Source organism: Phyllobates terribilis, unplaced genomic scaffold (genome assembly GCF_046119375.1).
Source record: "Phyllobates terribilis strain yellow unplaced genomic scaffold, ASM4611937v1 Scaffold_1__5_contigs__length_1240528914, whole genome shotgun sequence".
Classification (NCBI taxonomy): domain Eukaryota; kingdom Metazoa; phylum Chordata; class Amphibia; order Anura; family Dendrobatidae; genus Phyllobates; species Phyllobates terribilis.
Genome location: NW_027362761.1, coordinates 159,111,357 through 159,126,615, shown reverse-complemented (window position 1 = coordinate 159,126,615; position 15,259 = coordinate 159,111,357). Strand labels below are relative to the sequence as shown.

At 41.7% G+C, this 15,259-nt stretch overlaps 1 protein-coding gene across 2 annotated transcripts in view; it reads left to right on the top strand.

Annotated features, from left to right (window-relative positions):
* The window catches only part of RIC1 (RIC1 homolog, RAB6A GEF complex partner 1), a 141,619-nt gene that overhangs the window by 107,248 nt on the left and 19,112 nt on the right, over positions 1–15,259 (top strand). For both annotated transcript variants that reach the window (XM_073669017.1, XM_073669014.1), the window contains exons 13-21: positions 2,877–2,915; positions 6,190–6,300; positions 8,892–8,981; positions 9,941–10,101; positions 10,466–10,604; positions 10,724–10,840; positions 11,542–12,270; positions 12,562–12,720; positions 14,998–15,134. In XM_073669017.1, the coding sequence (XP_073525118.1) occupies positions 2,877–2,915; positions 6,190–6,300; positions 8,892–8,981; positions 9,941–10,101; positions 10,466–10,604; positions 10,724–10,840; positions 11,542–12,270; positions 12,562–12,720; positions 14,998–15,134 (1,682 nt within the window). The remainder of the gene's footprint in view (positions 1–2,876; positions 2,916–6,189; positions 6,301–8,891; positions 8,982–9,940; positions 10,102–10,465; positions 10,605–10,723; positions 10,841–11,541; positions 12,271–12,561; positions 12,721–14,997; positions 15,135–15,259) is intronic.

Genomic DNA, 15,259 nt, shown 5'->3' with positions numbered 1-15,259 from the left:
ACTATACCCGCGGCATGGTGCATTGTTTTGTTGAAATTGTCCTTTTGCCACTGGCCTAACAGTTGCAATAAAGGTATGGACTTGGTCAGTCACCGTGCTTAGATAAGCCCTCCTATCCAAACAGGCATTCACAGAGAACTCGGGAAACGAGAAAACATTCTCCATGTTATTACTCCATGTCCACTGGTCTGAAGTGTTGAGACCTGAGAGGAAGGGTTCTTTATTTCATGCTGCTCGCACCAAATTCTGGCCTTCCCATCAGTACGGTGTACGAGAAATCTGGATTCATGTGACCAGTTTTCATGGCTCAGTAATCGAGAGTTTTCTCTCTTTTGCTCAATAGAGCCTTGCATTTCTATTACCTTTAGACCGCAATGGCAATCAATCTGGTCATCTGCTGTTATATCTCACTTATGCCAAGTTGCAGAAAGTTGAGATGTTAGTTGGTGCACCACTGCCATCTTCAGCTGCAATTTGCTTGACTGTGAACCACCTGTTCCTCAGAATGATTCTTGACCTCATTTTCTTCTGACTCTCTTCATGGACAAGTTTTTTTTTTTTTTTTTTAAATCCACCAGATCCCCTTCTCTGAATGTTTTTCCTCAGTCACACCATTCTCACTATGCCCTTAGCATCACTGCATAAGAAAACCCCATAAGGTTGGTAGTTGGTGTCATTCTGGCCACAGCTAGTCTATCACAGATGACCTTGCTGCATTTAAAGTAGCTCAGATCTCTCGATTTCCCATTCGAATATGGATTCACACTAAAACCGAGCCATTGAAAACTTGCTCATTTGATTGTATGTTGCACTTTGGGGCCTGTGCTAATTTTCATACATGGAAGCTCCAATCGCGAAGGTGCAGTTGTCTCTAATAAAGTCACCATTCAGTGTACCTTGGTTTTGCAGGGACCCCTGAATATAAAGAGCGACTTTACTCTTTGCCTACAGTATTTTACTTGGCATCATTTTCCACTATATCTTTAGTCCCTTCTCTGCTTATTTTGTTTGACTACCCTGAGCTAAAGGAGGTTCCCCCACTAAATCCCTTCATGGTTAGGTAAGAGAACAAATACAACTGTATAGCTGTGGTGCACAGTAGTGCATTTTCTGTATTACGTACCTTTTGCCCTCGTTCAGGGTACTAGGGAGTATTTCAATCAAGTAAAAAATTACATTTCTGTATTATATTAAAGAAATTTTAATTGTAGATAGCACTTATTGGGTCAAGATGTAGAGGAAGGCAGCCATGGAAAATTCTACACAGGTTGTCTTCTACGGGTGCTCATAGACTGTACATGGGATGCCGACCAGATTGTCATAAATCAGCCAGTACCTTCCTGTTGGGTAACGGTGAAGCTGTAGGGAATTTTAAGTCCTTCTGCCTCAGCAATGGTAGATGTACAGTTCATCTTGTGTAAAGATGTATGTACTTTTGGAAGTATATTTGTGATTTAATACTTGTCATTAAATGATGAGTGGAGTTGCCTCTTGGCAATATCATGCCTGGGATTGTTGAAAATGCTTGACGCATCACTTATCCCACCTTCACACTTCTCAAATGACTGCTGCGTACCATAAATTATAAATGGTCTCGGCCTCCCTAATCACTCCTCTGAAGAGAAACCTTTCCACTATAAATAAGTGAACAGAATCCTATCTCTTTCTGGAGGGAATCTAACCTAATAAGAAGCTATAGAGTAGAGTAGAACTGCTATGAAGTGCATAGGTGCAACGTTTTCTGGTACACATTTTTACTTCTATATTTTGTTTTCCCTGTTCAGAACAAAAAAAGTGTCGAAAACTGAAATGTTGAAAAAGTGGCAAATGGCAATAGCATCCAAAATGGAAAAATGGAACTTCTTCTTTACTGATATATCATACAATACAGAAAGACAGTGACATTTTGTCCCTTACAAACAATTTTTTTTTAAGCCATTGCTTGAAAAAGACCTAACTGTTTGTCGGGGTCGAAATGTGGATGCCGTTGCTGCTTTTTTCTCATTTATTTGATGTTGTCAAGGATTAAAGGGAACCTGTCATTAAAAAACTCTATTTAGCTGCATTCTGATCCTACCCGGCGCACTATATCCCTATATTAATCTGGTCACCTCAGATTACATAGCAAAAACCTGCTGACAGATTCCCTTTACAAACAGAACTGTGACAAATAAAAATGAAAACTCAAGGGATTTGTTCAATTCCTTCCTTTTTTATATGTATCTGTGTTTAATCCACTCCTTATTGTGGTACTTTCAATAGAAATAAGGAAAACACTCACTTAATGTGATGTGCACTATTGCAGCATACGAAATGTAGTATCTCATCTTTGTGAACCCCCTTTATTACCCAGAAAGAAGGGTGATCTGGCAGACTCGAGCCATCCTGGTTTTACATGGAAATTTATGTAATACTACATTTCTAATGTAACATCCACTGCAATGAAATTTATGGCCGGAGCAAGATCCGGGTGAAATCTGGGGATGTACGGCTACATTCAGACAGGGGCTGGTTTTGATTAGACAGTCTCTAAAAATTAAATTGACCTGAATCTGTTTGGATTAAATATACGGTAATAAGTAGCAGTTATTTTACTGTGGAAATGTATGAATTATTAATATCAGCTAGCTCACCTAAGCTGCAGTTGACCGTTGTATAAGGGGCTGTTATGAGCATGCATTGCTCAGATCAAATATAGATGGGTTAGCACGTATATGTAGAAAGTACTTTTAATAGAAAATATTGCCTCTTTTTCCATCCCATACATCCCATATAAAATGAAAACGATAGCTTCAAAGTGTAAAGTACTAAAGTTTGTTTATGTATTTTTTAGTTAATCATTTTGATATGGTTTTCTTTGCTTTCTTCCTGTTTAGATACACAGCACCTACCTTGAGAGCAATTGGCCTATTAGGGTGAGTTATTTGTTAGCCAAAACTATAGGTGTTCTTTTTCTTCCAATGTCTGGTACACAAGTTAAAAACTGTACCTTATTTTTCAGACTATAAGACGCACCTAGGTTTTAGAGGAGGAAAATAGAAAAAAAAATTTAAGCAAAAAATGTGGTCACGATGCACTGTTAAGGGGGAGGGGGTCTGCTGCTGACACTGGTATAGGGGTAATGTCCCCCAATTCTGATATCCCCCATCCTGGTATATATGCGCCCCCCCCCTTCCTATTATATGTGGCCCCCATCCCCATCCTGGTATGCATGGCACCCCTCCATCCTGGTATGCATGGCACTCCTCCATCCTGATATGCATGGCACTCCTCCATCCTGGTACGCATGGCACCCCTCCATCCTGATATGCATGGCACCCCTCCATCCTGATATGCATGGCACCCCTCCATCCTGATATGCATGGCACCCCTCCATCCTGATATGCATGGCACCCCTCCATCCTGATATGCATGGCACCCCTCATCCTTATCCCGGTATGCATGGCACTCCTTATCCCGGTATGCATGGCACCCCTCATCCCTATCCTGGTATGCATGGCACCCCTCATCCCTATCCTGGTATGCATGGCACCCCTCATCCCTATCCTGGTATGCATGGCACCCCTCATCCCTATCCTGGTATGCATGGCACCCCTCATCCCTATCCTGGTATGCATGGCACCCCTCATCCCTATCCTGGTATGCATGGCACCCCTCATCCCTATCCTGATATGCATGGCACCCCTCCATCCTGATATGCATGGCACCCCTCATCCTTATCCTGGTATGCATGGCACTCCTTATCCCGGTATGCATGGCACCCCTCATCCCTATCCTGGTATGCATGGCACCCCTCATCCCTATCCTGGTATGCATGGCACCCCTCATCCCTATCCTGGTATGCATGGCACCCCTCATCCCTATCCTGGTATGCATGGCACCCCTCATCCCTATCCTGGTATGCATGGCACCCCTCATCCCTATCCTGGTATGCATGGCACCCCTCATCCCTATCCTGGTATGCATGGCACCCCTCATCCCTATCCTGGTATGCATGGCACCCCTCATCCCTATCCTGGTATGCATGGCACCCCTCATCCCTATCCTGGTATGCATGGCACCCCTCATCCCTATCCTGGTATGCATGGCACCCCTCATCCCTATCCTGGTATGCATGGCACCCCTCATCCCTATCCTGGTATGCATGGCACCCCTCATCCCTATCCTGGTATGCATGGCACCCCTCATCCCTATCCTGGTATGCATGGCACCCCTCATCCCTATCCTGGTATGCATGGCACCCCTAATGCCTATCCTGATATGCATGGCACCCCTCATCCTTATCCTGGTATGCATGGCACCCCTCATCCTTATCCTGGTATGCATGGCACCCCTCATCCTTATCCTGGTATGCATGGCACCCTTCATCCTTATCCTGGTATGTATGGCCCCCTCATCCATATACTGGTATGTATGACCCCCCTCATCCTTATCCTGGTATCCATAGCCCCCTAATCCCCATCACGCTGCACATAAAAAAAATAAACACTCCTACTGACCTTTCTTCTCTCTCCTCCATCGCTACGTCCTGTCTGCCCGCACTGATCTCGCCATGTGAGCCGCGCATGGCGTCACTGCCATGTGCGGCTCACAAGGAGACATCAGGTGCCGGAAGTCACTGCTCCCCACGCCGGAACTGTGTACTCGGGGAGCAGTGACTTCATGCTCCTTAATAGCGGCACACAGTGTAGCCGCAGCGCGGCTAATGCTGCTGCCGGGCGATTGCGTGCGCCCGCTATTAAAGGGCATGAATATTCACCCACGCCCATGGGTCCAAAATTTTGGAGGAAAAAAGTGCGTCTTATAGTCTGAAAAATTCGGTAATTCTTAATATTTACTATAAGTTCTTCCTCTTTTCTAATACTATTCTACTTCAATGTGAGAAACAAAGGCCACAAAACCAGTCTTCTATATTACTCTTGTCTGTATTTCTTGGGGCATCAATTTTCTTTCCTAAACTATAAGGTTAGTAGGTTCTTGAAAAGTGGCAGGGATACAGCTGTCCGTACACATTAACGTTAGCAGATGTGCTGACAATCTCATGTGTATGGGGGTCTTATGAACGCCCCATGTTCCCATATCATGTGGTTAATCTGCTTTATTTTGATTTAGAGATCGCAGGAACCTTCTCCTATGAGTCTGACTGCAATTCACACCATGCGAGACTAAAAGTGACCATACATGTTCCGTTGGCCAACAGAATGATATCTCCCATATGCATGAATGCTCATTTAGACAGAGTGTTCATGTGTTTCCCGTGTGGAGAAAGCCATTGCCAGACACTTCTGGCAACAAACTGCTCATCTCCAAACTGCCCAAACATCACCTGCCAAAATAGTCTGGAGACCCCCCTCCTCACTTAAATACTGTCGTCCTGGTTAAAGTAGCCAAAACATGGAGAAAGCCAGTGAGTGAAACTCATTGTTTCTCTGACAAAATTCTGCATAACTTTTTATTGAGCTAGCAAAAGCCTCTCCATGCTCTTATTTATTTCTAGATTTAGTGTCTCTTGAACTAGTTATGCTTGGACATGGCAAAATAGTTTTCCATACTATATCTGCGTGATCTTGATTCAGCTAAACTAGAGTTGGACTTTGATTGATCCTCAAATTTATAGCTGCTAATATCCATGTATTGTTACCTTAACTTGCCATTAAAGTCATGAAAGCATGATGTAGAGACAGACCCTGATTCCAGAGATATATAATTTAGTTATAATCTCCTGCCAATAAAACAGTGATATTATAAAGAGGACCAGTAAACCTGCTGTTATGTAGTCCCCCATATTCATGAGCTCTGTATAACCCCACCTCCACCACTAATTGGCACTTTCTACCTATGCACAGTGTATACAGAAAGCTGTCAAACAGTGGTGTGGGCAGGGCTATATAGGTCTCAGCATTCAGAGAGCTGGAAGAACTGCAGCAGATAAAACACTGATTTTATTAAAACTACAGCCAGCAGCCCAGTAAGTGATTCATTGCTGGGATCAGGGTCTCTGCTGCTAGATTATGCTGATCTCCGATGGGGTAGCAGAAGCCCAGTGACAGATTCCCTTTAAGCTGTTGGTCTTCTTTAGTAGTGCACACTACACTAAATACATTTTTACGACGTTTTCATTTTTCTAGTTTGTGCTGAAAGCTAAACTCATTTCAGTCTTATGGACCTATTTTATTTCCCATTTCATAGTATTCTGCAATAGACAAGATCGGCCAAAATGTTGCTGTTTCTGGAAAATGTGGATTTGCACACTACTCTTTACTAACAAAAAAATGGAAGCTGTTTGGGAATATCACTCAAGTAAGTTACCTGACACTAATGAGCCAATGGAAATAATATCCACTAAAAAGGTTGCAATATACTACCTATGATGGGGCACTTTCAGCAGAGTTTGTGCTCCTCTGCGGATGGGATGGAATTGCTTCTTGTGTGGTTAGTCTAGCTTTTCCCAAAGCCTTACTTTGGAAAGTTTTTTTTTTATCCCATGGGGCAGGGTTAAATTCTGTGATTAGGTGTTTTTTAACCCCTTCCTGCCACAGTAAATTTTCATTTTGTTCCCCCTTTCTTCCAAGAGCCTTAACATCGTCGGATCGCTGCTTTATACTTTCTTCAACAGTATTGCAGTATATAGCTAAATGACTGTCTCTTATGAAGCCCAGGATGTGGTCTTCACAGGAGTACCGTCATGGCAGTCATATGGGGCCTTCAGCAGCCCCTGGCTAGCATGGCACTCCTAGGACCCTCTGTGACAGATCTCCTTTAATGCCACTGTGTGAGATTGACAGTGACACTTTAGGGACTTAACACTTTACCTCCTGTGGCTGCTGTTACAGGCAGATACTCGCTGTATAAAACAGCCAGCGTCTGTCAGGTATAGTTTAGGGCCCGCTCCATATGCCCACATCTGACGTGCTTTGTAGTTAATTAGTAGAAGTTGGGAAGGGGTTAAGACTGTCTAATCTAAGTTTAGCAAATAGGCAGGATTGGTAAATCTGCCCCCCAAACACCTTGTATTCTGTTTTGACTTCCAACTAACATGTGGCCCAAATGTATTTTTTATGTTTATCTAAAATAAAGCAGAGTAAAAATCAACATTTTCCTTATGTGACAGCACGAAGATTAAAATCATACTATTTCCTCACCATATTTTTTTCTGAACATGAACACAAGGAAATGTCACTCCACACTTTACACTAAAGGGCACATTGATGCGAGTTTTTATCAAAAATTCATTTTTGTAGCTTGAAGACTGACACAAGCAGTGCCTGAGACATCCAGGCTTATAAAAACGAAGGATGTGCAGAGTTCATGTATGCCTATTACAGCATGTACTTATCTCCACAATTCCACGTGCCAGTAAACCTCATCCATTAGTACAATTGCTCATACACCTAACCCTCAAGTTACAAAAAAAAAATGGGTAGCTTTAAACAAATGTCTGTGACAATGGCAGTTTGTGTACCTTAAAGGGGTTTTTCCCACGAACACAGTATATTTTACGCAATAGATCTTAGAATAATAATAACACAATTTTATGTGTTAATAAAATGTTCCTGTCCCGAGATAATCTTATAAATGTGCCCCTGCTGTGTACTGTGTAATGACTGTGTCTGACCGTACAGGGACATGGTCTGATCACACCACATCTCCTGGGCGGGAGAGGAAGCGAAAGAGTATACAGACAGGACAGCAGGGGATCACAGCTGATTCTTTCTGTGAGGTAAAACATTTCCCTGCCTGTTATTAAACAATGTTTTACTTCAAAGAAAGAATCAGCTGTGATCCCCTGCTGTAATGTCTGTATACTCTTTTTCTTCCTCCCCTGCCCAGGAGATGTGGAATGATCAGACCATGTTCCTGTACAGTCAGACACAGCCATTACACAGTACACAGCAGGGGCACATTTATAAGATTATCTCAGCACAGGAACATTATATTTAAACACATCCAATTGTAGTTTTTATTCTAAGATCTGTTCATTAAAATGTACTTTGTTCGATTAACGCCTTTAATGTTGACTTCTTTCTGATGTGTAAAAGGGAAGATGCCATGATGAGTTCCTGTAATCCCCTTCTAAAGGGGGGGAATGTTGCAGACAGTACAGGTATGGAGTTGACAGCGACAGGCCATGATATTTTTCCTGTTGTCACTTGTAGCGTCCCCTTCCCACCTCTCCATTACATACAGAGCAGAATGAAGAAAAGTTTCACTTCCTTATTTTGTGTCTGACTTAAAGTGAGTTCTGCTTCCTGGATATTATATCTTGAGCCGTTATCTAGCTGTCATATGAAAGCTATCATTCTGGGATTTAATATATTAGGTAAATGTTGCACACACCAGGGTGGGTGTTCGGTCGACCGTTTAGAGTGTATTGTTGTCACCAGGCTCCTCCCTGATGGAAGATGCCAGTTGAAAGATGGATTGGGCATGTTAGCGAGGTCTGGCAAAGTGCTTGCTAATGCAAATTAAAGGGGTGATGACCTGCTAGGAGTCAGCTGATCAGAACGTGTATGACCACTGTAACCTACCGACTGACACAATACAATGTGTTAGGCCATGTCATAAGCAAATCTGCAGCTTTCCATTAGCCAGGGGTTTAGTCCAATTGTAAGTCAAGGGCGCTACTGCGGCAATTAGGAATATGCAGAGGATTTTACACAGATCTTTTACAAAGCATGTGAAATTGGTATTTCCTGACAAAATCCGGAGCTCTTACCTCATACATGGATTAAAGTGTCAAGCGTTCAGCGTGAAACCGACAGCATAATCCTCTCCGGACTGACACTAGGGGAGCTCTGTATTCCCATATGTCAGTACTTGGTTTTACTCTTTTTCTAAATGTTTGAACTCAAAACGATCTAGTAGTAATGCCTTCTACCATATGTTTTCAGGAGCAGAACATGATGGTGACTGGAGGCCTGGCTTGGTGGAATGACTTCATTGTTCTGGCATGTTATAACTTAAATGATCGTCAAGAAGAGGTAAATGTTTTGTTTTTATAAATCCATTAAAGGGGTTGTCTGACAGTATTTTTTTTTAAAGGGAAGGATTGATTAAAAATGTTAAACAATAGTATGCACACCTTCCAGCGTAACTGTGGATCCAGTGCAGCCAGCTCCAGGAGCGGTGTGTCTCTCGTTCGGAAGTCATAGCACCGCTGCAGCCTGTGATTGGTTGCGTCGGTTAGATGACTAGAAGAGCCTGTAATCAGACGTTTCTGATGTGCGCTGTGACTCCTGAACAGAGCAAAAAATAAAGGCTGTGCGGCACTCCCAAACAGAACAGATACCCCTTACTGAGCTGCCACAGGCCTCCAGAGAACAGAGCCGATACCGCTAACTGAGCTGCCACAGGCTTCCGGAGCACACAGCAGATACCACTAACTAAGCTACTACAGGCCTCCGGAGCACAGAGCAGATACCGCTAACTGAGCTACTACAGACCCCCGGAGCACAGAGCAGATACCGCTAACTGAGCTACTACAGACCTCCGGAGCACAGAGCAGATACCGCTAACTGAGCTACTACAGGCCTCCGGAGCACAGAGCAGATACCGCTAACTGAGCTGCTACAGACCTCCGGAGCACAGAGCAGATACTGCTAACTGAGCTGCTACAGACCTCCGGAGCACAGAGCAGATACCGCTAACTGAGCTGCTACAGACCTCCGGAGCACAGAGCAGATACCGCTAACTCTGGAGCAGGCCTCCCTGGTTCTGTGCGGGAGCTGGAAGGTGAGCAGGTCTCCATTTATTATTTTGAATCAATCCACTGCCTTTAAAAATGTTTACGGTCTTGCAAACCCTTTCAATCATACTCGACATCTGCATTAGTATCTCAAGTGATATAAAGTGTTATATATATATATAATATTTTTTAACTATACTATTATAAAGATGTCTACCCTTCAAGATATTTAACCTCTGATTTTTTTCCCCTCAGCTCCGGGTTTATCTTCGTACCTCCAATCTTGACAATGCTTTTGCATATGTCACCAAAGTGCAGTTGGAGACATTGCTTCTCAGCGTGTTCAGAGATATGTTGATTATTTTTCGAGCTGACTGTTCTTTCTGCCTTTATAGTATTGAAAGAAAATCTGAAGGGTGAGTTCTTTATCACATCAAGATTTTAGTACTAAATGTCAATGGAATTGTTCCATGTTTAAATATAAATTTTTTTTCTGTTACTTCACGTAAAACATGACAATTTTTCATTTGGAAATCTTGTAAATCATGCTTTTGTTTCTAGATATTGCTCTTACATATTTGTTATTTTGCTCCAATGTTGTTGTCATTTCTTCTTGGAACGTCCACCTAATGCGCCCAGTGCTAGTGGTCTAGCATAGCCATCGCCTAGACACCTTGCAAACTGAATGATTCCTAGTACTGTGAAGTTCAGCCAATAAGATATGTATATACATATGTGTATACATTTTTATTAATTGTTTCTTTGGTTTCATTGCTGCAGTCCTCATCCTCTGGTCTGTTTACAAGTCCTTCAGGAAGTGTCCATGTCTCGGTACATTCCCCATCCTTCACTTGTTGTATCCATAACCCTAACGTCTGTGAGGACAGAGACTGGCATCTCACTAAAAATGCCCCAACAGGTGGAGTACCTATTCTATACATAAACCCGCCACTGTTGATTTGTGCTAGCGTTTTATGAAATTTATTTATTAAATAATCGCAAGATTAATAGTGATAATTTTCTGACTTTTTCTTGCAGGCGTGCGATGCAGAAAGCATTATGTTGAATCTAGCAGGCCAGCTAATAATGCTACAACGGGACAGGTCAGGTCCTCAGATCCGTGAAAAAGAAGCCAATTCACAGCAGCGGAAACTTGTAAGTAAGCAGTTCTAGCTGTAAGTGTATTTACAGCTACTAGCTTTTACTAAAAGTGTCAAAACTTTGTAGACCACGTAGCAAGGTAGAACCAGCAGCCTACATCGCTTCCCACAGCCTTGTGGTTCACGTAAAAGGCAGTAAAGCGACACTTCCATTTTACGAACAAGCAATTGGCGCCCTCTACAGCATTAATGAGTTACAGCAACTACATTTTTAAAAACATTCACTTGAATTCTAAGCCTTAAAAAAAGGTTGTAGAATTATCAGGTTTTTTTGTGATTTTTTTTTTTTAAGTCCTTTAATTGTTTTTCTGATCCGGCATTCAGCTACCTTACAAGAAAATAATAATTTTTATTAATAATTTTTATTTCTGTAGCGCCAAGCACATTACAATTCAGAGTTCAACACATACCAAGAGGAGTGAGGGCCCTGCTCCCAAGATTACAATATGAGATGATTTAACTCCCTCAAATGGTATCAATTCTGATGTCAAAATCAGTAGAAAAAGTTGGAAAAAATATCCAAATAGAGCTTGCTTTCTTGTTATTTCAATGGATATGTATCTATGTACTACACCCATGTAAAATAAAATGTTTGTTCAATTATAAAACTAAAATTCTGGAACTTCCAGAAATATTATAAATCTAGTCCTAAAATGCAGATTTACCAATGTTTACTGTTATTCTTCTTTACTTAAGCTGCCGTTTTGTGCTCCGGTGGTCCTCGCACAGTCTGTGGAAAATGTGTGGAGCACCTGTCGGGCCAACAAGCAAAAACGCCATTTGTTGGAGGCATTGTGGCTTAGCTGCGGTGGAGCAGGCATGAAGGTTTGGCTTCCTTTGTTCCCCAGAGATAATCGCAAACCACATTCCTTCCTTTCCAGACGGATAATGCTGCCTTTTCACATCAACATTTACCCACTTGCAGTTCTGTTTGAAGATGCTCTGGTTCTCGGAGCAATCAATGAAACTGTGGCTTATGACTGTTTGAACAACCGTGGCTCTCCAGCTGAACATTTGGAGGTTCAGTTCCCTTACTGTATTGTAGAGAGGACCTCACAGATCTACCTCCACCACATCCTAAGACAGCTGTTAGTCAGGAATTTAGGAGAGCAAGCTTTGCTCTTAGCTCACTCGTGTGCCTCTTTACCTTATTTCCCACATGTGCTAGAACTCATGCTTCATGAAGTGTTGGAAGAAGAAGCTACCTCACGGGAACCCATTCCCGACCCACTGCTTCCCACTGTGGCTAAATTCATCACGGAATTCCCCCTTTTTCTTCAGACAGTGGTGCATTGTGCTCGGAAGACAGAGTATGCTCTTTGGAATTACTTATTTGCTGCTGTTGGCAACCCTAAGGACTTGTTTGAGGAGTGCCTAATGGCTCAGGACCTTGACACTGCTGCCTCTTATCTCATCATCCTCCAGGTAGTAATATATGTAACGTACATCAAATTTGTTAGCTATTAAATTATACTGTTCAAATTTGAACATTTCCTAAACCCTAAAAATGTAATTGCAGTCATCAGTCAACTTCTCTGACATTGTGTATATGTATATATATCTATATAATCTCCATCTATATATAGATATATATGTGTGTGTGTGTGTGTATGTATGTGTATGTATGTATGTATATATATATATATATATATATATATATAATATAATATTCATTCACAATTAAATGTGGAAATCAAACTATATCTCTTGTTACAGAACATGGAGGCAGCAGCGGTAAGCAGACAACATGCAACTCTCCTATTTAACACTGCACTAGAGCAGGGAAAGTGGGATCTTTGCAGGCACATGATAAGGTTTCTGAAGGCTATCGGATCTGGTGAATGTGAGACACCTCCAGCTACCCCTACTTCACAGGTTTGTATTAGTGGAAATACCATTTCAAAGTATTGATTCATTCTGCAAATGTCTTAAATCAAGAAGTGATTGGTATTTGTATTTCATATCCGTAGTTAAAAAAGCAAGAAAAAATTACCTTAAATTCTGAAACCCCTCTCCAATTTAAAGAGTTTCACAGATTTTTCTGATCACTAGAAAGTACAGACCTGCTGATACCTCCATATTGGTAGGTGCTGCTCATGTAGTTCTCCGTTATCAACACTTCCAGTCGTCTTCCTTTTGTGGCTCAGCGCTGTCAATTATTCAGCTTTACAGGCACCATGGAACTGTTCACATAAGAGCTGCTGCTTTTCCATTAAGTATGTTTTGAATAGTGATTGTATCATAACTTAAAGGAACACACTATAATTGTTTTCACCTATGTAATGCAGCATAGGCAATTTAATACAGTAAGCTAAAGAGACCCTTGTGCATGCCTTGTTTATTGTTGTTTAATTTGATGGGCCATTTCTGAATTGTCTGCCATCTTGATTCCTTCTTTCCCTTTTATATAGTTCCTTTAATGACATGTAAATTCAGTATTTGTAGTATGGATGACCTCCCATCACATCACACCTGCTCAACAATTTTATTCTTCCTCTAATGACATCAGTTGATATATCAATGACATGAAACTTCTGTCCCCCTCAATACTGCAGAGACTCAATGTATCCTGCCTTATGCTTATGACAGGTCTCTCCCTGACACCTCATACAAGCAGGAGGCAGAGAAGACAAGCTAAAGTTGCCTAGGAATAAAGAGGAGATTATACATGTAGCGCTGTAAAAAGAGAATGGACAACACCTCCAAAAAACACAATGATCTAATGCTTCTCTGCAAAAATATATAAAACTGAACATGAGGTTCTTAGTTTAACATTCTGACTGTATGAAGCCCACTGCCACGTCACAGCAAACCTCTTAGTGGGTCCTAACATTTCCTGCCTCAAAGGAGCGGCGTCGTGCGCCAACCACCGCCACAGCTACAATGCACCACCGGGGCGGGTGGCCTGATGCTTCGCCCCACAAGCACAAAACCACAGCAACAATGGCCGGCATACTGCACCAACACCACATGAAAGGAGCTTTGCAACTCGCCTTCCTCAAGCTCAAATAGGCCAGACCCTCTTTTTTTCAGCAGATTATACACTTAGCACTTAGAGATAGTATGGCTAGTTAGTGTGAGTCAAGAGATTTCTCCACCTCTGCAGCTAGTAAGTGCATGGGCTCCCAATATTATTGCACTCTTATAAAATGCATTAAAGATCATTTCAACTGCATGGGAGAACATACAGAGCAACAATTAGCGCAGGACTTGGTGAGAAGGGGATGTGTCTGAGAGCTGAAAAGTGGGATTTGATAGGTGAATGCGTCCTTCACTTCACAAAATGTCAGAGATTGACCTGCTTACAAAGGAGAGTATGTATTGGTCTGGTAATCAGACTGAAGGTCACCACACAACGGCCCCTAATAGAAGGATAGAAAATAGATGGATGCAGCTAAGGTGGATTGAAACAAATAACACATCTAAATTAATGCTTGTGAGTTACCATTGAATGTGCAAAATAAAATTGCTAAAGTCCTTTTTTTAAGCTGGCCGAAAGCAATTTCTCCAGTGTTCCCCCTCCACCATCACTTTCTTCTCAGCAAAAAAATATGGCCTATGTCTCAACTTCTTAGAGAAAGAAGGGATAGAATTACTGAATTGCAATAATAAAATCTTGAAGTCTTAAAACAGCACTATTAGTTGACATCGGACATTATTAAACAAAGCTAAACTTGTCCCCATCTGTGACCATTCGAAATATTCATAGAAAATTTGATGGCTCATATCTTTAGCAGCAGTTTTTGTCATTACAACATTTTTCAGTCCTTGTATAGTTTCTTCTTAAAATATTTCTTTAGTGTGTTGTAATGTAGAAATAAAGCTAAAAATAAAGTGCTAAAAGAGGGAATCTAGAAATCACTATATTAATGGAGTTTAAATGCTAGCTAGCGTGCTATACAGTATGCCATCTGCGTCACCTATAATACTGATATGGTTGAATGGATTGCCAGTATCTCTAAGATCATTTCAATAAACTGTCTGCTTCTAAGATTTGGACAAAATGAAGCACAGTTCCATTAATTTATACTTCATAAATTAAGAACTCTTGAGTGTTTCCAATGTGTGAGTGGAAACACTCAAAATGCATGTTCCACTGAGATGTGACAGAAGTATGGTTTTTAATGAAGTCATGTTTGTGTTCCTGTACAGGAGCCCAGCTCTGCCGGTGGGTTTGAATTCTTCAGAAACCGCAGCATAAGTTTGTCCCAATGTGCTGAGAATCTTCCTGTTGGAAAGTTTAACCTTCAGAAAACCCTGAGCATGCCTTCTGGTCCTGCTGGCAAACGGTGAGCATAACCAGTGAATTCTCTCCATCACTTGCTGATCCATATTGTGACTTTTGATATGCAGTTATATTGTATATGTCGTATTTCACCATTTTTGACTTTTCCGAGACAATAGTCACAACGCA